At 54.0% G+C, this 23,825-nt stretch overlaps 8 protein-coding genes across 8 annotated transcripts; 4 read left to right on the top strand and 4 right to left on the bottom strand.

Annotated features, from left to right (window-relative positions):
* Positions 1-82: 82 nt before the first annotated feature.
* Positions 83-6,664, bottom strand: BO66DRAFT_417993 (CCR4-NOT core ubiquitin-protein ligase subunit MOT2). Its single transcript, XM_025649711.1, has 6 exons — positions 6,289-6,664; positions 6,158-6,224; positions 5,932-6,047; positions 5,479-5,847; positions 3,864-5,410; positions 83-2,558 (listed from the first exon to the last, which is right to left on the bottom strand). The coding sequence occupies exons 1-6, from the start codon at positions 6,339-6,341 to the stop codon at positions 301-303; spliced, it is 4,410 nt and encodes a 1,469-aa protein (XP_025507152.1). The 5' UTR covers positions 6,342-6,664; the 3' UTR covers positions 83-300.
* Positions 6,665-6,900: 236 nt separating this feature from the next.
* Positions 6,901-10,158, top strand: BO66DRAFT_417992 (BUD22-domain-containing protein). The gene is made up of 4 exons (XM_025649710.1): positions 6,901-7,125; positions 7,240-7,889; positions 8,468-8,821; positions 8,966-10,158. Exons 1-4 carry the CDS (start codon positions 6,969-6,971, stop codon positions 10,136-10,138), a joined length of 2,334 nt encoding a protein of 777 aa, XP_025507151.1. The 5' UTR covers positions 6,901-6,968; the 3' UTR covers positions 10,139-10,158.
* Positions 10,159-10,180: 22 nt separating this feature from the next.
* BO66DRAFT_366982 (Zn(II)2Cys6 transcription factor) lies at positions 10,181-13,325 on the bottom strand. The gene is made up of 7 exons (XM_025645276.1): positions 13,029-13,325; positions 12,831-12,965; positions 12,476-12,741; positions 12,335-12,420; positions 11,647-12,281; positions 11,423-11,593; positions 10,181-11,372 (listed from the first exon to the last, which is right to left on the bottom strand). Exons 1-7 carry the CDS (start codon positions 13,115-13,117, stop codon positions 10,367-10,369), a joined length of 2,388 nt encoding a protein of 795 aa, XP_025507150.1. The 5' UTR covers positions 13,118-13,325; the 3' UTR covers positions 10,181-10,366.
* A 231-nt stretch (positions 13,326-13,556) lies between these two features.
* On the bottom strand, positions 13,557-14,903 carry BO66DRAFT_388917 (putative proline utilization protein PrnX). The gene has a single exon (XM_025646674.1). It carries the CDS (start codon positions 14,694-14,696, stop codon positions 13,644-13,646), a length of 1,053 nt encoding a protein of 350 aa, XP_025507149.1. The 5' UTR covers positions 14,697-14,903; the 3' UTR covers positions 13,557-13,643.
* Positions 14,904-16,434: 1,531 nt separating this feature from the next.
* BO66DRAFT_417990 (proline-specific permease) lies at positions 16,435-18,547 on the top strand (the record flags this gene model as incomplete). Its single annotated transcript, XM_025649709.1, has 5 exons — positions 16,435-16,464; positions 16,677-17,035; positions 17,164-17,273; positions 17,329-18,125; positions 18,184-18,547. 5 exons carry the CDS (start codon positions 16,435-16,437, stop codon positions 18,544-18,546), a joined length of 1,659 nt encoding a protein of 552 aa, XP_025507148.1.
* Positions 18,548-19,012: 465 nt separating this feature from the next.
* Positions 19,013-19,961, top strand: BO66DRAFT_388915 (uncharacterized protein). The gene has a single exon (XM_025646673.1). The coding sequence runs from the start codon at positions 19,126-19,128 to the stop codon at positions 19,753-19,755; it is 630 nt and encodes a 209-aa protein (XP_025507147.1). The 5' UTR covers positions 19,013-19,125; the 3' UTR covers positions 19,756-19,961.
* A 552-nt stretch (positions 19,962-20,513) lies between these two features.
* On the top strand, positions 20,514-22,515 carry prnC (delta-1-pyrroline-5-carboxylate dehydrogenase prnC). Its single transcript, XM_025645275.1, has 3 exons — positions 20,514-20,728; positions 20,784-21,253; positions 21,308-22,515. Exons 1-3 carry the CDS (start codon positions 20,591-20,593, stop codon positions 22,431-22,433), a joined length of 1,734 nt encoding a protein of 577 aa, XP_025507146.1. The 5' UTR covers positions 20,514-20,590; the 3' UTR covers positions 22,434-22,515.
* A 46-nt stretch (positions 22,516-22,561) lies between these two features.
* On the bottom strand, positions 22,562-23,805 carry BO66DRAFT_462871 (sugar phosphate isomerase/epimerase family protein). The gene is made up of 2 exons (XM_025652394.1): positions 23,420-23,805; positions 22,562-23,307 (listed from the first exon to the last, which is right to left on the bottom strand). The coding sequence occupies exons 1-2, from the start codon at positions 23,786-23,788 to the stop codon at positions 22,648-22,650; spliced, it is 1,029 nt and encodes a 342-aa protein (XP_025507145.1). The 5' UTR covers positions 23,789-23,805; the 3' UTR covers positions 22,562-22,647.
* Between the last annotated feature and the right edge of the window lie 20 nt (positions 23,806-23,825).

Raw genomic sequence — 23,825 nt, 5'->3', positions numbered from 1 at the left:
CAGATCCCCGCCCAGGAGACAGAATCAGAATCGATGTAACCTTGGCTTTAACCTTGGCTTTACCCACTCGTTCGCTTCAATTGTGCAATTTTGCGAGTATCAACGTATGATGCATTATGTTTAACCGGCTGTCAATCCAATCCATCCATCCCAGACGCCATGCAATCGAATTTATTCCTGCAACATGGGTAAAAATACAGGCCTTATAAAAATACAGAGGCAGAAGTCGAACTCATCATAAACAGAAAAGAGAGAAATATTGATACAATTGGAAGTGAGAAACCGTCGGTCCACAACGCGTTAGCCCTCAACGGCCGTGGCCAGAGCCTGCTGCGCGAGCTTACGGTTTCGCTTCACCAGAGCATTGAGTTTCTTGTCAATCGTGTCCAGTTCCTTGCGCGACGACTCCAGATCCTTCTGCGATTTGACCGCGAAGGAGCGTAATTCTTCGGTCGTCATGCCCACCACATCGTCCAGGTCGGGAATACTACCCATGACAACGCCCGCTGCACCCAACATATGCTTAGCCGTGGCGGCGGCAAAGGAGCGCACCGAGGTGGCCGTTGCGTTCACCAATTCAGCGGTGTTGGCAATGGCCCAATTGTGGCTTCGAGTGCTGTCTGCTTCCATGGCCGAGAGTACATTGGGCGGGGCAGGGATGCTTGACGAATTGGTAACCTCTGGCGCGCCAGATAGAGATGCTGAGGCGGACACAGCAGAAAGGGTAACCGAGTTCTCGTCCGCCCAGCAGATATTGAAGTTCTCCGGTGTGGCGAAGAGAGCATCGAGGCCACCAACGCGATTGGTCACATCTGGTTCCGTGATGGGAGCAGACGAGTATTCCTGAAATGATTCAACTGCCCAAGCAATGCTCTTCTCCAGCGCTAGATAGCGGTCTTCCTCTTCCTGCGACAGATGACGAAGGACACAGCCGCGAGGGGTGATCAGACAGCGGTCCTTCAACAAGCCAGGGTCCGAGTGAATACGAATGGGCTCTCCACGGAGCAAAGCCTTTCGGTGTTCCTCGGCAAGTTCAATTGGCTGTTTCAGAATCTCATAGTCGTCCGAGGTGCACTTCATGTCAAACCGCTGGTTGAGATTGGTGGGGTTGAACAAGGGGTGATGATTCAGATCCAGGTGGCCCGATTTGTGGAGTTGGGCGAGCAAAACTTGCAAAGGGGATGTTCGTTCGGCGAACAGGTCCTTGATGGAACCGCTGCTGGACTCTGCATCCTTGATCAACTGTTCGACGGTGTTCTTTGAACGCCAAGCTTCAGCAGGAGTGCTGGGCTCGGGAGTTGCTTTCACCTCGACAGGAGCGGGGCTAACCTCCTTGGACGCCTTCTCCTTGGATTTGGCCTTCTTGACAGCTTCAGCTCGCTGTTCTACCTTGCCGTTGCCCTCAGCACTAGCCGGAGTGACGGGCTTTCCAGCTTCCCCGGCGGGTTCTGGCGCTGCAGCCGAAGTGTCGGGAGTGGTCACAGGAGTCTTCTTAGTCTTTCGCTTGCGGCCAATGATGGGAGCTTGGACTGGCTCTTCCGCGATAGTAGAAGTCTCCTGCTTCTTGGCTTCCGCTTCCTTGGCCTTCTGGCGTCGCTCTTTCTTAGCCTGACTCTTGGTGATAGCCCGGACAGGAGCAGAGCCAATTCGCGAGGAAGCGGGAGGGGAGTTGGCACGGGACACGGATGCCGATGTGTAAAGGTCGGCTTCGGATCCAAAATCGCCTGGAGTATCTGGCCTGCTCATGGACGATATGCTAGGACGTCTAGAGCGAGTTTTGTTGGCAGCTGGTAGAGAAGAGACAGACTGCGGGGCAGAAGGAGGGGGCGGAGTCTCTGTCTTAGGCGTGTCAACCACCCGAAGCACCCTTGGCTGCCGTGGAGCAGAAGAATCGGAGACCCGTGAGACACCGGTCAACGGGGTATTGGGACGAGAGCCGATGGCGGAAATGGGGGCTGGCCCGTGCGTGCTAGGAACCGATTGATCTGCTTTAGGAGCATCCTGAGGAGTCCCCAGGGAAAGGTCCAATTTGATAGGCTTCGACTTTACCGGGGTGGAAACAACCTTCTCGAACGCAGAGGTAGGCTTGGACGCGCCAATGGGCTTCTTTTCAGTTGCAACAGCTAGGTCACCCTTGGCTTGCGAGCGAGCTTTGCTTGTGGATTTGGGTACAGGCGAGCCTAGTGAGATCTCCGACACATTCTTGACGCGACTTGAAGCGGGTACATCGTCAGGGGCATCCTTTACCTCAGGCGACGGCTGTCGGGAGATGTCTCCCCGAAACGCTTGAGATGGGGTCCCCAGTCGAGAGAATGGTGGGTTCAAGCCAGGCGGCACGGACACCGAAGTCGTTGGACTGGACGGATTCAAAGGACTTTGAAACAAGGCTGATGCGGGGTGCGCGTGTGGAAGAGGAAGGCCGGGGGGTAGCGTTGGGGTCCCAGCACGAGCTGAGCTTTGCGAGTCGCTAGCAAATTGAGAGCGAATAAGATATCCGAAGCTGTCAACAGGACGCTTGTCCTTTGGCGGCGCTCCCAGAGGAGGGAATTCTTCGTCAACTAAAAGACCGGCCCGGTTAGCCATCTTCAAGTGAGAGATGCATGGGTGGGTGTGGTGTCATGTAGAGGTGACAAGAGCAAGAACGACGAAATCCAAACGGCAAAAGCAGCAATATAAGAACAGACAGGGCATGCCGACAAGACTCTCCCAAGACAGAACGAGACGACGCGCAGATACGAAAGGGGCAGGCAGGCAATTAATTACATAAAGGTCCCCAACCGATGTGGCCAGGAAGACACACAAGGCATAGTGTCTAAATGAACAGTGGTTGTGAGAAATTGGTTTCGGATAGAGGACCCTGCTTGTGTTTATGAAAAGCCAGGGCAGGGAGGTTAACGTACATGAAAACCATGACCAGACCGATTGGGCCACCAAGTTGCTGATAGGTCAACGCAGCATGGATGCAAGAACAACAGTAGTAAACGAGAGCCGCCAACTTGCAGTGGACCTGGAAAACACAAGGGGCCCATGGGGTGCAAGGACGCCATATCTGCACGCGCGAATCGAGGACAGCAAAAGCAATAAGCGAGAGGAAGACAGAGATACAACAGGTCAAATAGAAGCAACGCAGAATCGAAGAATTCCATGAAAGATAACGCCAAGGGCACGCCCCGCCCGAATTCCTTGTTTTTTCAAGAGCCGTTTGCTTAATGCATCGTTGCAAAGTGGAATATGTCGCAAAGGTTTCAACATCGAATGAGAAAGGGCAACATCGCAATGAGGAATAAGAGAAAGATAAGAGATCATATCCCAGACCCATCTAGATAAGTATGATATCATGTCATCAGGAACAAAAAGAAAACGGGGGAGGAGATAGAAGCGCAAAAGGCATACGCGAGGTGGCGGAGTTACATGCGGAGAAATAGGGTAGTCATCATGAGCAACGGGAAGAGAAGGGAGGGGAGGGGGAACGACAACGCAATTAGGGCATTATGAAGGCGTATGGATAAGATGAAATGGGAAGGGAAACAATCACCAGCGGTTGAAGCCGCCGCCATACATCATGGTCTGATTGTACCCACCTTGGCCCTGACTCCCGTACAGTGCTTGCCCAGCAGTAGCAGCAGCATTCTGATGCATCCTCGCCTGTAGGATGCTCGGGTCCGCAAGATCTACTACACCACCTCCACCGGAGGAAGTGTTAGCGTGTCTGTGCTTCTTCCCCTTCTTCTTCTGCTTCTGTGGCCCAGATTCGGAGAAGGTCCCCGGCTGAGAGCCATAGAAAGAGCTGAGAAGGCCATTATTGGCAGGAGTCAGGGGAGGGGGGGTTTGGTGCTGCTGAAGGAAAGGAAGGATGAACTCACGCTTAGCGGCCTCTTGACCCTGCAAACCACTGGCACCGGCACCATTGCGGCCACGCAGCAACTCACGCATCAAGTCGGGGTTCGCTTCTTGCTTGCCGATACTGGCTCCAAGTCCGAGACTAGTGTTCGTGGTGAAACCGTGTCCTTGGGCGAACATACCACCGCCGCTGATCGGAGGCGTACCAGCCGTCTTCAAGCCAGGGGGTGGTCCCTGTACACCACTGGGAAAGTAGCCACCGCTGAGTCCGTGCTGTGGACTGGGCGCTGCGAGCGGATTAGGGGTACCAACAGTTTGCATCAACGATGCCTGTTGGCTCAGCATGCGAGCATTAGGAAGATTCTTCGAGTTGACCTCGTTGGCGAAAGAGAAACGGGAATTCTGGCGATTTTGAGCCTGAAGCGAATTCAACTGCGCCATCTGACTCTGGAGAAGACCCTGGCGAACCTGGGCAGCTTGATCCAAAGCAGCGGAGCTGAGACCGCCCTGAAGCTGGTCCATGGCAGCGCGGTCGTTGGCAGACTTCAGAATGAGTAGCTGGTGTTGTTGTTGGGGTGTCAAGCTGCGACCGGCCAAGTTGAGTTGCTGGTTGAGTTGTTGGAACTGGTGGCTTGTGGCAGACACAGGAGAGCCCACAGCGGAATTCTCGGTTGTGCCTTGCTGGGAGGGAGGTTGAATAGCACCGTGAGACTCGCGGCCGCTGCGACCCCGAGGGGGAACAACATCGTCGGGCTCACCACCTAGCTGCAGGCTTCCGCTCTCCCGACTCTCTTCCTCGGCAACCGCTGACTGGAGCAATTCTTGTTCCCGTCTGGCGCGCTCTTGTTCGGCTTTTTCGCGCATGGCGCGACGTTTGACGCCACCATACGGGTCGATGAAAGAGGGGTGGTTCTCAATCAAGGCAATCTCTTCCGCAGGCAGACCAGCCGCCGAGAAGATGAACTTGAAGTCGGGTGAGTTTACGGCCTTAACAAGGTTGTCCAGCAGTGGAGTCTCGGGTTGTGGGGGTGTCTGCAAAGGCTCAAGCGAACGCGGGGTTGAGGATCTACGCTCCGGAGGAGAGGGCGATTGTTGAACGGGCTCCTGCTGCGTAGAGGGCGGCGACTTTTCCACGGGTTTCGGTTCTTCCTGAACAGGCGCAACCGTAGCAGTGGCAGGCCGAGGGCTCTGTGAGGCTTGACTGCCTGTGAGACTAGCCCGTCTAGCACGACTCAGAACAGCGTCCTTGTTTGCCCAACTAGCCGACGAGGGAAGAGCGGGGCCATCGGGGACCCGACTGCCGGCTGCATCGTCCCGACTAGGTTGACGACGCATCGGTTGCGACAAAGGTTGAGCAGAGGTTCGAGTAACGTGCGGAGGGATGGCGTAGGCGGGAGCAGTAGGAGCACCGTTAGGCCGTTGGCTTGACAGGGTATTCATGGACGAGAGATCCTGACGGCTGTAACTATCGCTATCCTCCCCAGTTTCGTGCAGGAAGGTACAGTTTCGGTTGTGGCATTGTTCGTTGCGGAGGAAGGACGAGCAATATTTCGTGGTTCCGTATTGCGCCCTGCTACTGTTAGTTTCCCGAGTGCCGGTCGCAACGCGCCCAGTGAGAAGCGCGGAGAATCCACCTACCGTAACACCCGGTCACCATTAGCCGACCCATCAACCGCCGCTATGCAGGTTGCGGCATCCTGCTTTCTCGCGTACGTCACGTAAACGCCGATACCCTGGTTCGGATTGCCACCAGGCTTTGCCTTGCTGACGACGATCTTCTCGATATCACCATATTGACCGAAATAGTCTCTGCCGCGCAGCGTCTGCAGAAGCTGACTCTCGTCCCGTATTGTGGGGTTGAGACCGATCACGTAGACGAGATTCTTCTGCACGACTCTGACGCCGGCCAGGTTCTTCCGACTGGAGGCTTCGATCTCGCGTTTCTCGGCCTCCTTCTTTTTCGCAGCGGCGGCTTTGCGATGTTTGAGGGCGAGATCTGCCTTGAATCTAAAAAATTGCGGAACAAAACCGGTTAATGCCAAGACCGGTCCGAGGATTGGTGCAAATCAACTTGCGGCGGGAGCGACTTACTCGTCGGCATCAGGAACCTTGTATTGGATAGTACTTTCATCGTAGACACGTCTGCAGTTGGGGCAACGTCCTTCCTCACTGTGGGTCTTGATGTTGTTGTAACAGAATTGACAGATCTGCGAATGTATACGAGTTAGATTTGAGACGGGGTGTTCGGTGGAGCCAGACGCGAAGAAAGCTGATTGACTCGGGCAAGGGCGGACACGTAGGAGAGCGAAAGACGTACCTGATATCCACAGGGACAAGGTTTGAAGTTCTTATCCGACAGATCGAACTCTTCGATACAGAGAGGGCTAGAAGAAGTCAAGGTTGTCAGCCCGAGAATTCGAGCACCCGACGGCGCAAGGCCACACGTACCAGAACTCGTCATCATCGTCGATGACGGAATCAATCTGTTGACGACTTGACATGATGTAGTGTCGAAGGGAGACTGTGAGATGTACAAGTGAAATCGGGGACGACGATCACAAGTAAAGACTAACACCCATCAACCGAACCGGGGCGGAAGGGGAGGGAGGAGGGGGGGGAAGTGAGAGAGGATGGAGAGTCAAAGAGAAAAGGGAGCAGAAGAGGCAAGTAAATGAGCGCCCAAGAGGAAAGAGAGGTTTTAAGAAAAGGCAGGACCGAGTCCAAAAAAGTGATTATAGAAACGTGGGGTAATTGGGGCGGGCTGTAGGGAGGGAAGGAGAAGCAAGCGAAGCAGCAGCAGCAGGAGGAGGAGGAGGGACGCACGACGCAAGAGCGAAAGAGGAGAGTTGGAGGCGAACAGAGAATAGCGAGAAGTGAAGCTTTGCTTGATCGGGTTTGCACGTGTTTGCCGTGTTTGCACCTCCGTTCTGCCTGAGGCTGCAGGGAAATTCCTCCGGATCGGCCGCTTATGTCAATGCTCGATGCACGTGACCGTGCACATCTTGGGGCAAAAGCTCCAATTGCAAGGGAACCTCCGCCGCCGTTGCTGCTGCTTGACCCCCCCCCCTCGTCTCCGCCCACTTCTCATCCTCCAACTCATCACCTCTCAGCCATTGTTCCTTGTCGTCATGGCTGCTACTCGCTCCCTGATGCGGCTGGGCACCGGTCGTGCCTTGTCCTCCGCCACCCGGTCGTCCGCCCGTGCTTTCTCCTCGACTGTCTTGAAGGCCTCGTCGACCCCGGTCACCGATCATGTCCCCAACATGCGCCACGCCCAGCGCTCTCGTATGTCCATCAATTGCACTCCTGGCCCTTCCATCCGCGACCACCGCGCCCTTCACAACGGGCACTTTCATGTTACCACACCCCCAAACTAACCCGTGAATCTACTCAAACCAGCTGAGGGAGCTCTGCGCGCCCCCGTCGTCAACCCGGCCGACAAGCACCAGGACAAGGCGGAGGGCCTGCACAAGTACGGGCAGTACATCATGTCGTGCCTGCCGAAGCACGTGCAGCAGTTCTCGGTGTGGAAGGACGAGCTGTGCATCTACGTGCCGCCCTCCGGCCTGATCCCGACGATGACCTTCCTGAAATACCACACGGCGGCCGAGTACACCCAGATCTCGGACATCACGGGCGTCGACTTCCCGACCCGCGACCAGCGCTTCGAGGTCGTCTACAACATGCTCAGTGTGCGCTACAACTCGCGCATCCGCGTCAAGACCTATGCCGACGAGGCCAGCCCCGTGCCCAGCGTGACGGGCCTGTTCGAGGGCGCCCTCTGGTACGAGCGCGAGGTGTACGACATGTTCGGCGTCTTCTTCACCGGCCACCCGGATCTCCGCCGCATCATGACCGACTACGGCTTCGACGGCCACCCGCTGCGCAAGGACTTCCCCTTGACCGGATACACGGAGCTGCGCTGGGACGAGGAGAAGAAGCGGATCGTCATCGAGCCGCTCGAGTTGACACAGGCCTTCCGGAACTTCGAGGGTGGCACCACCGCCTGGGAGCCTGTTGGTCCGGGTACCAACCGGACTCCTGAGTCGGTACGTTTTTCCGGCGATGAAGCAATACAAATCAGGAACCCACTAACATGCTGATAGTTCAAACTCCCTACTCCCAAGCCGGAGCCCCCCAAGGAGGAGGAAAAGAAATAGGAGGCTTAGCTTAGATGGTTTTTCTTTTTTTCTTTCTTAATTTGTTCTGTATGTACATATCGCGTCTATGCCTGAATTATTTGTGACGTTGATGTTCGACCACCGTTCGATGTAGTTCGAATAACCGTCTTTCCTTTAAATACTGCCATTGTAATCTGTCTCCTCCAGTTTCCGACCTGACATTTATGAAGCGAACGCAGCTACACCCAATGAAACAGAAAAACAACGACACAAGTCCAATATCAATGCCATTCCAAACTACGTCAACCCTAAGGAAACCGTCGAGGCCCGGGCAGGTCCATCAAAAACCTCAAAAAAGCCCACCAATAACCGCCCCGCTAAAGTCATCTCCCCATCAACCAATCCCATTCCCCCAAATCCCGCTCCGCCTTCTTCACCGTTCACGTTCCCAAAAATCCCTCCTCCGCCTTGGCAGAAATGTAAATTAGCAGTTACAATTATTCCAGCCGCAATCCCGCATCCCCAAAAAAACTTCCTTAATCTTGAACCAAACACCAACATACAACCTTTACTCTTTCTTGAAAACGATATTCACAACCAAAAAAAAAATGCCCAAACGCAAACTCTCCGACCTAACGGACAATAATGTCTCCACCGATAAATCCGACGCCCGCTCCCTGCACATCCAGACTGTCCGGCTCAAGCAGAAATTCTCCCAGGGCGTCGAGTCGCTGGCCAAGGCGCTGAAGCTGGCGCGCGGGTTCGAGCGCCAGAAGTGGAAGCGGCGGGAGAAGAAGGTCAAGGAGGAGGGGAAGGAGGGCGCGGTGGAGAGGATGGCTGAGGAGGCGGGGATTCTGAGGGTATGTACTATTCCTGCTGCTGCTGTCGTTCCGTTTCTCCATGCTGGGCGGGGAATCTTGGTCTTTGTTGTGGACTCTCTTTCCGCGATGGTGTTTTGTTGTTTTGTCTGCGATGCTAATGTTGTAAAACTTTTTTACACATAGGACCTGGACCCCGTTAAAACAGCGCAGAAATACCTCTACAAACAACTCGTCAAAACGAAACGGATCGCCGAGTCGCCGACTTTCAAGGAGTTCCAGGAACACATGGGCAGCAAGTTGTCGGCGGAGGGACCGAAGAGTAATTTCGAGGCCAACGTAACGGCCCGCTTGTACAAGTCGACGCCGGTCAAGAATGTGTTCCCGGGGATTATGGACGGGATCCGGTCGTTGTTGAAGATCGATGAGGCGAAGCCTGCGCCGGCGAAGGCGACGGCTGAGAAGAAGAAGACAAAGAAGGATGAGAAGCCGAGGGAAACGATTGCTGCGGACGAGGTTTCGGATAGCGAGGTAGAGGAGGGCCGGTCACGAGCGCAGCGCGCGAATGGGGAGGGCGACGGAGATGTCAGTATGGACGATTCGGAGAGCGTTGACTACGCAATGTACGATGGGTTACTCGCGTCGGGCTCTGAAGATGAAGACGCGGACGACGCGGGCGAGACCCGGCGGCAGATGCTTGGCGACGGTGACGATCACGATGAGGACGATGAGGAGGACGAGGACGAGGACGACATTGATACTCGCATGTTACAGCGAAGACCCCCCTCTGATATGTCAATCTCGCGCTCTCCCTCCCCGGAGGTAGACGAGGAAGAAGAATCCGATTCGCCCCCCTCAAAGAAGGCCAAACCAGCCCAAAAAGGCACCGCAAAGCCCGCGACCAGCACTACCTTCTTGCCCTCCCTCATGATGGGCGGATACTGGTCGGGGTCCGAGTCTGAAGCCGAGGATGTCGACAAAGAAGCCGCTGAACCACCCCGACGCAAGAACCGGATGGGTCAACAGGCGCGTCGGGCGCTGTGGGAGAAGAAATATGGTGCGGGAGCAAACCATGTCAAGCAGCAACAACAGAAAGGCCGGAAAGGGAGAGATGGTGGTTGGGATCCGCGAAAGGGAGCGACAGACGGCAATTCTACTCCCATTGGCAGAGGGAGGTTCGGTCATGGTGCAGGTTCCGCGTCCGGCCGGCCGCAGCACGATGGTGGTCGGCCTCAGCGAGCACCCCCCAAGAAGCCACAGGATGATAAGCCCTTGCATCCATCCTGGGAGGCAGCAAAGAAGGCCAAGGAACAGAAGGCTACGGCTTCGTTCGCGGGTAAGAAGGTTGTGTTCGATTAGATATCCCAGTCTTAGCATGTATATATTTCAGCTTGAATTCTAGCCATTTGCAACCATCTAGGATGGACCTTCTGATATATGTTATGTAGACGAAGTGTCTAGACGGACCAGTGAATATACACGATCTAGGTATCTTAAAACAGATTCATGGCAGTACAACCGCCAAGCAAGGACCCCAATAATGCAGCGCTGTCAAAATCACAAAAGACCGGCCAGTTGTCGGTAACACTATTCATTCATAAAATTCATCCACCGCGTGTCGGAAGACCCAGGTTTCAACTCCCCGGTCAAGCTGGACTGATTGTCGGTCTCGAAGCACGGAATCGCGGTGAATTCGCCCAATTCCTGTGGCAAGTTTGCAACGAAATGATCAAGCCCGAAGTGCGGCATCTCCGACAGCGGATGAGACACAGAGAACTCGGTCGAGTCAGGGATACTGGGGTTGGCAAGCTCCCCTTCTGCCGGTTCATTCATTGGTGGTGGACCTGTCATAGGTGTCATCACAGGCGGCAGTCCACCACCACCGGATGGGTACTGCTCAGGGAACGATATTGGGTCGGGAGAAATTGGTCCCGTCTTCCAAAGCATTTCCCAGTTCTTGAAGCGGTCATAGGCCGACTCCATCATGCCAGCAGTGCCTTGGGGTTGCGTCTGACTGTACTCCTCAAAGCGACGAATTGCCCGCTCAAGTGTTTCAATGACACTCACAGCGGATCGGGCAGATCCGACACCCATCGACATAATCTTGATGAGGGCCATGCCTTTATCGAGGGCCTCACGCAACCGCTCTGTGCGTTTGGTCAAGCTCTGCGCAAGAATGACAAGAAGAGCAGCACGGCAGGAACTGAACTCAGTGAATGAAGCACGGGCGAGACCAGGCTCATCCCGCAGCAAACGGCATAGGTCGATGATCTCAAGCGCTGCTTCCACGCAGTCAGTGACTAGTGTGGAGCGATTCTTCGATAGACCCGAAGGCGTCTTGACCGGGGCGCCCGGGACCGTAATGGCTTTCATGCTGCTAAACAGGAAGGGCCGTCCAAGGAAGATCCGAGTCAGACAATAATCCAGCTTGAGATGCACATTGGAGCGAAAGAGAGGACCAGACGGATTGAGATCCCGGCAATTAGTTTCTTCCGGCAACGTTGACCACCAATCAACCAAGCATTTCCGAAGGTTCAGTAATCGTTCGAGACAATCCGATTGTTGGTTCTTTCGCGATTTACGGAGAATAGATCTGACTCTATGTTAGCTATATGTAAGATCCTAGGATACCTCGCCACGTACATCTCGTTGGCAACTTGGCCAAGTTTCAAGGTCAACTTGATGAGCGTCACCATATTTATGTCATTGGCTAAATGTCCAGAAGGAGTCAAGCCCGGAAAGTCAGTTGGAAAGGGAGCATCTACATCTGCGTCGGATAGCGATACCGGTCGCCCATGGAGAATGCTGACGCGCCTAAGGAGTGTCAGTAACCATCGCGCAGCTGAAACGTTGGATTGGCCACCTACTTCTCGATCGTGTATGCCGTCCAGAAGACACGATTGCGGATCTCCACCATACGAGGTGACATTCCCTCTCCCGAATACTTTCGGTGCATGCCATTTTGAATGGCCATCTTCAGGGCTAGGCCAAAATACGTATAGCATAGACCCGACGTATCTAGCGGCAGAAGATAGGTACCGATTAGAAGACAAGCCTGGACGCTTCGAACGGAAGCTGTGGCAATGATGTCGGGAAGCAGTTTCGATGCAAATTGATAAAAGGTAAGGCCGACATCATCTTCGGAGAAATGGTGGTCGTCGGCGAAGGCAGAATTGGAGGACAGGCGGTTGACAGGTGTGGCCGATTCCATGTGTGCGAACTGAGTACCCACCGCTAATACCATTAGGATAGCACATACCGTGCCTGCATCCTTAGAAGAGAGGCTCGATGGGTCCGTGTAGCATATGTTTAGCTTATCCTTCAACCAGTCTTCTTCGACGTAGAAATTATTCGTCTGCGCATACTTAAAGAAGATCTGCACCAGAAAGTCTGCCACAAACCGAGGTGGAAGACAGGTCACTGAGGTTGACACTAGGGTCGACCCGGACTGTAATTGGGTTGCCCGCCAGCGCTCTTCAAATGGCTCTGTCTCTGTGGATGTCTGGGAAGAAGTGAGCGAGTAATTCGCCGACAGGCGACCACTAGTTTGCATACCTCTGGTCCAGCATGTTTCATCCATTCGTCAATCTTTTGTCGAATCTTCATAGAGAAGTTGAGATACGAAAATTCTCCGGAGTATTCTAAAAATGAGTCAGAACACCCAAGTACATTCCGACACAATCCCAGAGCACCCACGTGTAGTATTATCCGGCAGAGCCTTGATGGTGAAATCCTCATCGTCAATTGCCAGGTCCTCCAGGTCTTCGCCGTCGAGCTGCGTTGAAGATGCCTCTGTGCCAGATCCTCGATGTTTGTGTTTCAACTCTTCGGCCATCTTTCGCAGAGTATGGACATCGAAGGAGATGTTGGGGACATAATGCTGGAGGATGCGCTCCATGCATCGGACACGCTCCGACTCGGCGATCTCATGTCCTCTTAGGGCTGTGCTTCGTTCGAGTAGCCTAGATCAATAACGGTATTAGTCTCTGCCATTATTGAATTCGAGGTTCGAAGATTTGAGACTCAAGATGAGGGGGTTGGGTGGCCTTACGAGATGGAGGAGGAACGGGCGATCTTCTCCGCATGGTCTGGATGAGTAAAGACGCATTGTCGCTGATAGCGGAGACATCGGCGACACGGAACGCCTCCTTCGCATTTTTCCTTCACTCGGCGACAACCATCACAGCTAGATATTGGTTAATGTGAGTAAGGAGACAAAGACCCTGACAGGAGAATATAATCGTCTTACGCTCGCACGGCTCGTTTGCGATTCTCCTCGGAAACGCGGGGTCGTTTCTGCGGGCCCGTACCAGCAGGGGTGGTTGAGCCCTCATCCATGGCTGTTCGAAATCAAGGAGGGCGATGCAGCGACAGGCGCATGGTAGGGATTAGAGCATGGACATGTGGGGTGCGTAAAAGCGACAGCCCGGAGGGGAATGGGGGGGTAAGAGCTGAGGTATGTATGTAGGAAGAGTAGGAAAGTAGGAGATGATCTCGAAGGAAGAGAAGGCGGTGTTGACGGAAGATAGGAAAAAATGGCCCGGAGTTTAATCCATCCTCTCCAAGGGGGGGGGTGAGGAGAGGGAAAGGAACCAGAAGTCGAACTGATAAGCCGTGGGTGCGGGTTTGGCTCCGCCCCCAGCGTTAGTCTGGCTAACCAGCCAGCAGTCACCTCCGGCCATGATCAACACAAGCATGATCTTGCACTGTACTCCATGCCATAGCTATAAGTACAATTCTACACCAATCAGTTCTTTTATCAAAACAGAAGGGTTGAATTGTCTGCAAGTAACTGATTGATTACGATCAAGTCAGTCATTTGGTCACTGGCAATATCTAATTCCACCGTCAACACGCCATCGCTTCAAAAGCCATCTACTTCCATGCCAATTCCCCTCTCCCGTCCAACATCCAACAGCTTGTTTCCGATGACCAGATCCATTATCCCCATGCCCACACATTTTAATACCACATTGCAGCCCTGGGGTACCTCCACCGGCACTCCTCTACCTAACTTCCCATACAACTCACCAACTTCAATCAACTGCTCTTCCTTCATCTCGGCTAGAATCAACTCGCCCGACTCCTCCAAACACGCCTCCTTCAAGTCCACGTAGACTTTCCCACCGCCCGAGAGCAATGTCTCCGTATCAATCTCCCGCATATGCGGCTTATACGAGCCGATCAGCGAGATGAACCGTTGCCGGAACGGTTGTAGATATGAAGCCGGGAAATTCGGCTCTGTGGCAGGCGTACAACTGAACAAGACATCGCAGGTCTGCAGTGCCGCCCGCAGCTTCTCCTCCCAGATGTCGTCGCCTACATGATCTTTTGCGACCGTTGAGATCGCAACGTCCGGATACGTAGCTCGCAATTGCCCCAAGACCTCTGTCTCCAACTCTTCCAGTCGTTTGCGACCACGGTTGAGGATGGTGATCGAACGTACTTGTCCTGGGAACAAGAGGAGAACTAAGCGGGCATGCCATTCGGCCTGGCGACCAGAGCCGAGAATGACTACATTCTCCTTACTCATGGCCTGGCAGCGAACGAGGAGGGACATGATGGTCAGGGCTGTGCGGAAAGCGGTGATTTTGGCGGCGCTCAAGAGACCCTGTAGACTACCTTCGGGCGAGAAGATGTTGATGACTCCGATGAGACCATGAGACTGAGAGGAAGTAACAATCTTGATACCCGTGCTGGCGGTGTTGGAGACGGGCATGAAAAGAGAGAGGTTTTGTTTCTTCGTGAGGATGGTGCTACGAAGGGGCTGGTGAATAAGGCGTTCCGTCTCTGGAGCAGTCGATTCATTGGAGACTGCGGTGAGAGAGTCGCAAAGAGCGTTGAGTAAGTCGTGGCATTGCGACTGGTTTAATTCGCGCAGGATCTGAGAAACATCGGGTTCAGCGAGGATACGCATTGAGAAATGGAGTGATGACGGCGAATTTGTTGGTCTTGAGAAGGGATTCGAGGAGGTATGAATGCAAATATGTTGTCGAGTAACCATACCCAGACTGAACGGAAGTATATAGCAGAATACAAGATCCGGGCTTTTCCTGGCTGTTCACCTGTCTAAAGAGCTAGGGATCAGCTAGCAAAGGTGAGCGACGTCGGAGGCGCTGGTCAGTGGTTGGGAGTTGATGCATCGGAGGTGCCTTCCGCGGCGGTCTTGGTGACATCCCAGATAACGCGGGGTAAGTTAACGCCGACACCAACTACTAGACTACTTAGTACGAGTAGCTCACTCTCGATAATCCGCTAGATTGTTTAACCTGAAGGCTCATTTTTAGTCTTTCCCCCATGTATATACTAGCAGATGCACTTCGAGTGAAGGTGCTATCTTTAGTTTCGGCGAGATGCCTGGCATTAGCTACTGTACTTTCTAGTCCCTTAATCATCTATACGTTGTCTCGTGACTCTCCGCAACCCCCCCTTCTATATTGGTCGTATACATCTCTCAATCCGGTCGATACCAACAGCTTAACTTTCTGGGGTAGAGCGACTACAACAATTGCCACCGGGGAAAACCCCCGAGAAAGTCAAATTGTGGCAGAAAGCGACGAGGGAGGCGAATCTCTGAGGGATTCGAGATTCTACCAGGCTTTCCCTGTTCCACCAAACTTAAGATAGCTAGGAACCTAGGATCCCAGGATCCCCACGACTATCATTCTTATCTTTGAAACACCGCAGACACATTGGTGACTGGCCCCTTTTGTGAGGCTCTATAGTCAACACAAGCACCATTCAGGAAACTGCAGCATCAAGTATCAGTATCCAGGCTATTGCCCGGTCGACGGGCCGGTGGTCGGAAGCCCCACCTGCGCAGCAACAGCAGGTTGACCGGGCCGGTCAAACGAGAGATGACACTCGTTGGTATGCCAGCATCTCTTCAAGAGAGAGAGAGAGAGAAGAAAGTGCGTGAAAAGGTCTGCTGTATAATATGAAAAATATATGCCTATTGCGTATTCCATGTCATATAGGAGAATATACAGCTCTCAAGAGAGAAGGGGTAGTGCTGCAGTTGTAACTTCATCTGTAGGATGTAAGTTAAGAGCCGGCTTGCCACAGCCGGTTCTCCTGAAATCTCAGGCAACGAGATGTGAGAGTTCGACCATCGGCCCGGAGGGCTGCAATCTAGGCCCGATCCAGTCTAGCGGAATATCAACAATGGGTCAAGCTTCGGCAGGCCAGGGACTGTTTCTCCAAGCCATTAGGTAACATAAACTCCTCGTTGACAATAAACTACTTCACTACCGTACCATGAGGTGGATTCAATAATGCGGAGTTTCGACCCCGGATTTCCACAGTGGAATGCCACGAGGCTGATCTGACATCAATTGATCGCTGCCGCGAAGATCATTCATAGAAATCTTTATACATGCACAATATCTCCTGCCTTGTTATAGACTTCAGTACTCAGTATAGATCAGATAAATCAGCCCGAGCATAGTGGCTGATTATCGCGCGCCATGATTGCATCAGCCCGTCTCCGCCCCGAGAGAGATAAGCAGGAACTGGGTTTGATCCCTCCCACCCAAACTCTTTTGCCTTCTCATTCGTATAGCAAAAGAGCAACCCAGGGAGATAAGGTGCCTATCCCCACACAAACCGCTCACCCCGACCACATCTAGGCCAATCGCCACTTCCCTAGGGGCTTCATGCAGGCGATTTCTGGCTTAAACTTTGAGGTAAAATTATCATAGATGATAATTGATACTGATAAGCGCGGCCAGAATTACCTTCTGGGGATGTCGTGCTCCCCCCCCTCCCGCGCTTCAGCAGCCATCTTATAAAATGGCCCTAGTCACCAGGCATTTGGTCTTCAAGGCATTCAAGTCGATCTTCCTGTCTTCCTGGCTAGCACATCATGGCCTCCGCTCCTACCTCCAAGTTTTCTGAGGAGGTCAAATATGAAGACAAATCTCCGAACGTCGACAACTATGAGGATCCAGAGGCACTCAAGGGAGAGGTCCACCTGGGTCCCAACACGGAGACCCATCGGGGACTCTCGTCCCGCCAGCTGCAACTGATCGCCATCGGTGGATGTATTGGAACCGGTCTCTTCGTCGGGTCAGGCTCGACTCTTTCCACGGTCGGTCCAGCACCGCTTTTTATGGGATACTTGGCCATGTCGTCAGTTGTTTGGTTCGTGATGAACATGCTGGGTGAAATGACCACCTATCTTCCCATCAAGGGGATCTCCGTGCCATACATCATTGGCCGCTATACTGAGCCTAGTCTCGGCTTTGCTGCTGGTATGTCCTACTTTACCCCAAACTGCCGGACTAGTTGGGTGAGCGAGTGCTAACTGATTTCAGGCTATAACTATTGGTAAGATCGATTATCATCTTTGTTTCTTCGTACATGGTATTCATGGTTGATTGCAGGTATTCATTTGCTATGTTACTGGCAAGTGAGGTCACGGCGGCGGGTATCATCATAGAATACTGGACCACTTCAGTCAACGTGGGCGTATGGATTGCAATCGTTCTCATTGGTATAGTCCTCGCCCTTACTATTAGAGTTGACTTCCTCGTCTAACAGTTGCTCAGTCATTTTGCTCCTCAATATTGTTGCTGTCTCTTGGTATGGAGAAGCCGAGTTTTGGTTTGCCGCTCTCAAAATCATCGCCATCATTGGGCTCATTATCTTGGGGATTGTCCTTTTCTTTGGAGGGGGTCCCAACCATGATCGGTTGGGCTTCCGCTACTGGCAGCACCCAGGCGCTTTCAAGCCGTACTTAGTCAACGGAAATACCGGTCGCTTCTTGGCTTTCTGGACTGCGTTCATCAAGTCTGGTTTCTCATTCATCTTCTCTCCCGAGTTGATCACCACGGCTGCGGGCGAGGTTGAAGCCCCTCGTCGCAACATCCCCAAGGCCACCAATCGTTTCATCTATCGGATCTTTACCTTTTATGTCCTGGGCTCTTTGGTCATTGGTGTTACTGTGGCCTACAATGATCCAGATCTCCTGTCAGCCGTGGCCAGCGGCAGCTCCACTGCCAGTGCAAGTCCGTTTGTGATTGCCATTCAGAATGCAGGAATCTCGGGCTTGAATCATGTCATCAACGCAGCCATCCTGACTTCTGCCTGGTCATCCGGCAATGCCTGGGTTTTCGCTGGGTCCAGAACACTATACTCGCTCGCTTGCGGGGGCCAGGCACCCCAAGTGTTTACCCGCTGCAATAAGAACGGAGTACCATGGGTGGCTGTCCTAGCTACTTGGGCTGTGGGGCTGTTGTCGTTCCTCAATCTATCTAACTCAGGTGCAAACGTCTTCTACTGGTTCACCAATCTTACCACTGTCGGTGGCTTCATCAGCTGGATCTTAGTTGGCATTGCGTACTTGGTAAGCTCTTTACAATCGCGACGAACATTTGACCGGATCTGTGCTAACGTAAATGCAGCGTTTTCGCAAGGCGATGGACTTCCATGGCATGCTTGATTCACTGCCGTTCAAGACTACCCTTCAGCCTTACGGTACATACTATGTGATCTTCATGGTGACCTTGCTGACCCTCACCAATGGTTATGCTGTCTTCTTCCCGGGTAACTTCTCAGCGGCGGATTTCCTGGTCTCTTACATTGGCATTGTCTTCTTCCTGGTCTTCTACGTAGGTCACAAGCTGTGGTATCGGACTCCGTGGATGACAAAGGTGTCGGAGGTCGATGTGTTCACCGGCAAGGACGAGATAGATCAACTCTGTGAGAACGACTTGGAGCGCAAGCCGCGCAACTGGCTGGAGCGGGTCTGGTGGTGGATTGCGTGAGGAACATGTCGGAATGTGGGAGAGTGAAACTGCTAAGTAATTCTTCTGCGGGCAGAATGAGTTGCTGTAAATCTGATCTTGTATATAATGTTGAGAATTAGAGATACTTGTTCTTTGAAATGTTGAGACAAAGGACATTGATGATGGCTATTCCAGTTGGAGCCAACCGGCATTCATGATACATTCACCAAACGCTGTGTCTGCCCCCTCTTTCCTGTTTTGTTTTGCCAACGCTTCCCATCTCGCGTTTTCCTACCTCGCGTCTTACACCTTTGTACTTCTCATCCACAACCTTTTCGTTTTGACACTCTATCAACTGAAGAGGCACCGCTGCTCGTCCTAATTTTCGGTGCTGAAGCTCTGTCTCGACGCATGCCACATATCACCAGCCACCTCGCCTCTCTTCGCGGTCTGACTCCAAGTCCATCAGCCAAGGTAGCTCAATTGACAAATTGGTTGTAAATATAGGATCTCGATCGTGGCTCTAGCACTACACCAATTTTCGTCACACGTTCTCAAAGCACGAATTTACCAGGCCTTGCTTTACTTTAACCTCGGAAGAAAGAAGACTGCGACGCCATGGTCGAAATCGACGAGCCTGTTCTCCCCCGACGTCTTGACCACCAAGCCTTGTACAACAATGGCGTCAGTCGCATCGAATACAAGTCTGGACGCTGGGTGCATATCGCTAGCCCCGGTGGTCCACGCACTGGCCGCGCCCCGGACCGCACCACCTTGGTGGTCGCCATCAGCGGCGACTGCCTGAGAAACCATGCGACCGGCCGCGCATCTGTGGGTGTATTCTGGGGATATGGCAATGCGAACAACGTCTCGACTGCATTAGACTCGTACCCGGGCCCACGCACCAGGATTATGTCCGAGCTCAGCGCCTGTTGTCGGGCCTTGCGTGACGGTCTCCGCATCCGCCAGGAACGTCCCAGCTGCACGCCGGTGCAACGGCTGGTGGTGAAGTCAGACTCGGAGCGAGTGGTGAGTGGAATTACAGAGTACATGCCTCACTGGATCACAAATGGGTGGCGGACCAACAATGGAGGAGATGTGCCTTGTGCCGGGTTCTATCTTGAGATCGGAGAGTTGATCGCGCAGCTTGAGAACGAGGGAACGGCGGTGGATTTCTGGTTTGTGTCACGGCGACTTAATCCAGATGCTCGACGGATGGCGAGGAACGGCCTTCGTCGCGATCCTTGAGTGGGATTTCGTTTCGTGGCGTCCGTCTGCATGGTACAGGATGGTTGACTGTTTCCAGGATGGACTTGTAGTCATGCTGGGTAACACTGTGCAAGATGAGATGACTGGTTTGTGCTTTCGCTACTCTACCACTATGAGACGGACATGCAGTGTTGATTGATGGCGTGTTCTGACGCTGTGGTCTTATCGGGCTCGAAGGGTTTGTCGTATCCTTATCGCTTTATGCGGGGGAAGACCCACCGGAGATCTGGGGAAATGAACTTAGGCAATTCAAAGACGTTTTCAAGACTGACTTTAAGATTCAAGCTACGGATCAATGTCATGAACCAAAGTAGTTTCTGTTAGTCAAGTGACATTTCATCTTAATTGCTTTCGTCGCTATGTGAAAATGCACGTTGGAAACGATATCTGGGGCGGTTCTGGAAGGCGAGTGACCGGGCCGGTAGCTTTGACCCACCCGGCATGTGCCGGTATCCCTGATAGCTTGCGATGGCACTGGGTCTGATAACGTATCAATCTCTTACGCACACAGACAATCTGAACCCGATTTACCACGCACTTCCAACCGTTGATACTGATTGAGAACTGGAACTGACTCCCCGGGCAGGAATCAGTCTCGTTCCGGTCGAAAACCCCCTTGCATCGGCTGCATTTCCCATTGGCTGGTGCTGAGTCAGCCCACCGGCAGTAACCGCTTGTCCTCGCCTGCTCGCTTTCAATTAAAGCTTCGTGTTTCCCCGCGTCACCACTGCGTTGCTCTCCTCTTTCTCCTCTCTCTCTCTCCTTTTTTTTGTGTTGTGTCGTCTTGCTTCATCGCGAAAGAGAGCTTGTCATCATGCAGTCTTCGTTGCTCCTTCGCGCCCGGGGTCTCCCCAAATGCGCTTCCCTCTCCGCCAGCGTGGCTCGCCAGAGCTCTCGCGCCATGGGCTCCTACGCCACCTTCAAGGTTCCTCGCATTGACAACGAGCCTAACGTGAGTATTGGCGGCAATTGGTCGGTGTTGCTCTGGCTGATCTTTCATCAAATAGAAACACTATGCCCCTGGATCCCCCGATCGTAAGGCTCTCGAGGAAGCTCTCGCCCGCACCAAGCAGAGCGGCCCTCTCAACGTGCCCTTGGTCATTGCCGGCAAGGAGATCCAGAGCTCCGAGACTTTGACCCAGAGCAACCCTGCCTCCCACGCCCCCGTGGCCACTTACGCCAATGCCTCCGTGGCCGATGTCCAGGCCGCTATTGACGCCGCCCTCGAAGCCCGCAAGACCTGGTCCACCACTTCCTTTGCCGACCGCGCCAGCATCTTTCTCAAGGCTGCTGACTTGATCTCTACCAAATACCGCTACGACATCATGGCTCTGACTATGCACGGTCAGGGCAAGAATGCTTGGCAGGCCGAGATTGACGCCGCTGCCGAGCTGTGCGATTTCTTTCGGTTCGGTGTCAAGTACGCCGAGGAGCTCTACGCCACCCAGCCCGTCCACCACTCCCCTGGTGTCTGGAAGTGAGTCAATCGTCTGAATCTGCTGCTAAGGGTCAAACTAATCAGTTGTTGCAGCCGCGTTGAGTACCGCCCTCTTGAGGGTTTCGTCTATGCTATCAGTCCCTTCAACTTCACTGCCATTGGCGGTAACCTTGCTGGTGCCCCCGCCCTGATGGGTAACGTCGTTGTCTGGAAGCCGTCTCCTTCGGCCATCGCCTCCAACTGGCTCGTCCACCAGATCCTCCTTGAGGCTGGTCTGCCCAAGAACGTCATCCAGTTCGTTCCGGGAGACGCCGCCGAGGTGACCAACACTGTCCTCAACCACCGCGAGTTCTCTGCTCTTCACTTCACCGGTAGCACCTCGGTCTTCCGCAGCCTGTACGGCCAGATCGCCAACGGTGTCGCCGAGGGCAAGTACCGCAGCTACCCCCGCATTGTTGGTGAGACCGGTGGTAAGAACTTCCACCTGGTCCACAAGTCGGCCGACGTGCGCAACGCCGCTGTGCAGACCGTCCGTGGTGCTTTCGAGTTCCAGGGCCAGAAGTGCAGTGCCACTTCCCGTGCCTATGTCGCCGAGTCCGTCGCCGATGAGTTCCTCTCGATTGTGGCTGCCGAGACCAAGGCTTTGACCATGGGCGAGCCCACCACCTTCACCAACTTCTGCGGCCCTGTCATCCACGAGGCGTCGTTCAACAAGCTGGCGCAGGTGATCGACGAGGCCAAGAACGACCCCGAGCTGGAGCTGCTGGCCGGTGGCACCTACGACTCGTCCAAGGGCTGGTACATCCAACCCACCGTCTACCGCACTTCCAACCCCGACCACCCTCTGCTGTCTCGCGAGCTGTTCGGACCCGTGCTCGTGATCCACACCTACGCCGACAAGACCGAGGCGGACTTCACCCGCATGTGCGAGAAGATCGACCAGACCGGCGAGTACGCGCTGACCGGATCTATCTTCGCCCAGGACCGCGAGGTCCTGCGTGCGGCCGACGATGCTCTGCGCAACACCGCGGGTAACTTCTACATCAACTGCAAGAGCACTGGTGCTGTTGTGGGCCAGCAGCCCTTCGGCGGTGCGCGTGCCAGTGGTACCAACGACAAGGCGGGCAGCGGCAACCTGCTGTCTCGGTTCGTGAGTCTGCGGTCGATCAAGGAGGAGTTCGTTCCCACCTACAAGGTTGCCTACCCCAGCAACGCTTAATGACGCTACGATGATTGTTGTATATGTTCCATGTCCGGTATAGGTTGCATAGTTCAGGCGTTCGGTAAAATATATCCATGTTCCACCTTATTACGTGTGCAAGTAAACCTCGCGTAGTTGTCTTGTCTTCACAATCCCGTTTACTATACATACAGATTCATACCAGGGAATCCTCCCCGAACTCCCCATCTTGAAATCCAAAGTCCAAAGTCCCTCAGGAAGAACACCTCTCCACAAACCGCGTCATGCTCTTCATCCCCTCCCTCGCATACCCTTTCAGATCCACCTCCCTCCTCTTCCCATCAAAAACCTCCATCGAGAACCACCCCCTGAACCCCGTCCCCAACACCGCCCTCCCCACCTCCTCGATCGGCAAATACCCGCCCTCCGTATACGGCAACGGCCGATAGTCATGACTCCAGCGCGCGCGGGGCCGCATCCCCTCCACCACTTTATCCTCCAAGGGTGGATCCGCCCGGTACGCGTCCGACACCTGCAGCAGGTAGATCTTGTCGGCGGGGATGGTCTTGGCGAGGCGCGCCAAACTCGCCGAGAACTTTTGGGGGGTGGAGAGATTGGCCTTGCCGTCGGTGGTGGGGACCAGGCCGTCCGGCGCGGTGGGGTCGGCGTACTCGGCCCCCGCGGTCTGGAAGGTGTCGAGGCAGAGGCCGATGTTCGGTCGGTCGACGGCTTGGATGAGGTGGTAGACGGAGGCCCAGTCCGGGCTGTGGCTGGACCAGCACCAGTTTTCGTAGGCGAGGCGCATGTTGTGGGTGGCGAGGAGGTCGCTGAGTTGGCGGAGGTCGTGGATTATGTGCTCGTGCAGGCTCGGGGTGGTGGAGAGGGAGGAGAGGGGGGTGTCTGTTGATCCGACCTGGGGGGTTTCGTTAGTTGTAAGTGGGAGTGGGAGTTGAGAGGGTATCGATGTATGGGGATGAGGGAAGGAGCTCTGTGCATAAGTTGTGTGTAGTACAATGGCAGCATACCTGCAACATGTCACACCCCAGCACCTCCATCAAACTAATCCACCCCCTCGCCCGCTTGAATGCATCTTCTCGCTCCGCCGACCCCTCGGGCCATCCCTCGAAATTGGCAAAGGGCTGCAACATCATCACCTTCACGTCCAACCGATCACAGACTCCTCGAATCTCCTTGGCCACCTCCCGCAGCGCCTCATAGTCATCTTCGGCTACCTCTTCCCCTCGAATCTCCTTTGCATAGGATAGAATATCCGGAAAGGCGAGCTCCACCGCATGGAAGCCCGCTTCAGACAGTGCCTCCAGCTTTGCCGGGAGGCTGTCGGTGGGCTTGCCGATCGAACAGGTCGCAAATGAGAAAGGGATATCGTGTGCCATATCTTCTTATGTTAAACTCAGTAAGCAATATTGAAAT

Source organism: Aspergillus aculeatinus (assembly GCF_003184765.1).
Source record: "Aspergillus aculeatinus CBS 121060 unplaced genomic scaffold BO66scaffold_7, whole genome shotgun sequence".
NCBI classification, from domain to species: Eukaryota; Fungi; Ascomycota; class Eurotiomycetes; order Eurotiales; family Aspergillaceae; genus Aspergillus; species Aspergillus aculeatinus.
Note: the sequence above shows the minus strand (reverse complement) of the source record. Positions and strands in the feature narration are given on the sequence as shown.

Coding starts and splice junctions, on each gene's coding strand:
- BO66DRAFT_417993 (XM_025649711.1), bottom strand. CDS start 6,341: ATGTCAAGTCGTCAACAGATTGATTCCGTCATCGACGATGATGACGAG. Junction 5,848..5,931: donor AAGGTTCCTGATGCCGACGA/GTAAGTCGCTCC, acceptor GCAATTTTTTAG/ATTCAAGGCAGATCTCGCCC. Junction 5,411..5,478: donor AATGGTGACCGGGTGTTACG/GTAGGTGGATTC, acceptor TAACAGTAGCAG/GGCGCAATACGGAACCACGA.
- BO66DRAFT_417992 (XM_025649710.1), top strand. CDS start 6,969: ATGGCTGCTACTCGCTCCCTGATGCGGCTGGGCACCGGTCGTGCCTTG. Junction 7,126..7,239: donor GCGCCACGCCCAGCGCTCTC/GTATGTCCATCA, acceptor TACTCAAACCAG/CTGAGGGAGCTCTGCGCGCC. Junction 7,890..8,467: donor CCAACCGGACTCCTGAGTCG/GTACGTTTTTCC, acceptor CAATTATTCCAG/CCGCAATCCCGCATCCCCAA.
- BO66DRAFT_366982 (XM_025645276.1), bottom strand. CDS start 13,117: ATGGATGAGGGCTCAACCACCCCTGCTGGTACGGGCCCGCAGAAACGA. Junction 12,966..13,028: donor CGCAAACGAGCCGTGCGAGC/GTAAGACGATTA, acceptor ACCAATATCTAG/CTGTGATGGTTGTCGCCGAG. Junction 11,594..11,646: donor ACGGCATACACGATCGAGAA/GTAGGTGGCCAA, acceptor GACACTCCTTAG/GCGCGTCAGCATTCTCCATG.
- BO66DRAFT_388917 (XM_025646674.1), bottom strand. CDS start 14,696: ATGCGTATCCTCGCTGAACCCGATGTTTCTCAGATCCTGCGCGAATTA.
- BO66DRAFT_388915 (XM_025646673.1), top strand. CDS start 19,126: ATGGTCGAAATCGACGAGCCTGTTCTCCCCCGACGTCTTGACCACCAA.
- prnC (XM_025645275.1), top strand. CDS start 20,591: ATGCAGTCTTCGTTGCTCCTTCGCGCCCGGGGTCTCCCCAAATGCGCT. Junction 20,729..20,783: donor GCATTGACAACGAGCCTAAC/GTGAGTATTGGC, acceptor TTCATCAAATAG/AAACACTATGCCCCTGGATC. Junction 21,254..21,307: donor CACTCCCCTGGTGTCTGGAA/GTGAGTCAATCG, acceptor CAGTTGTTGCAG/CCGCGTTGAGTACCGCCCTC.
- BO66DRAFT_462871 (XM_025652394.1), bottom strand. CDS start 23,788: ATGGCACACGATATCCCTTTCTCATTTGCGACCTGTTCGATCGGCAAG. Junction 23,308..23,419: donor TGGGGTGTGACATGTTGCAG/GTATGCTGCCAT, acceptor GAAACCCCCCAG/GTCGGATCAACAGACACCCC.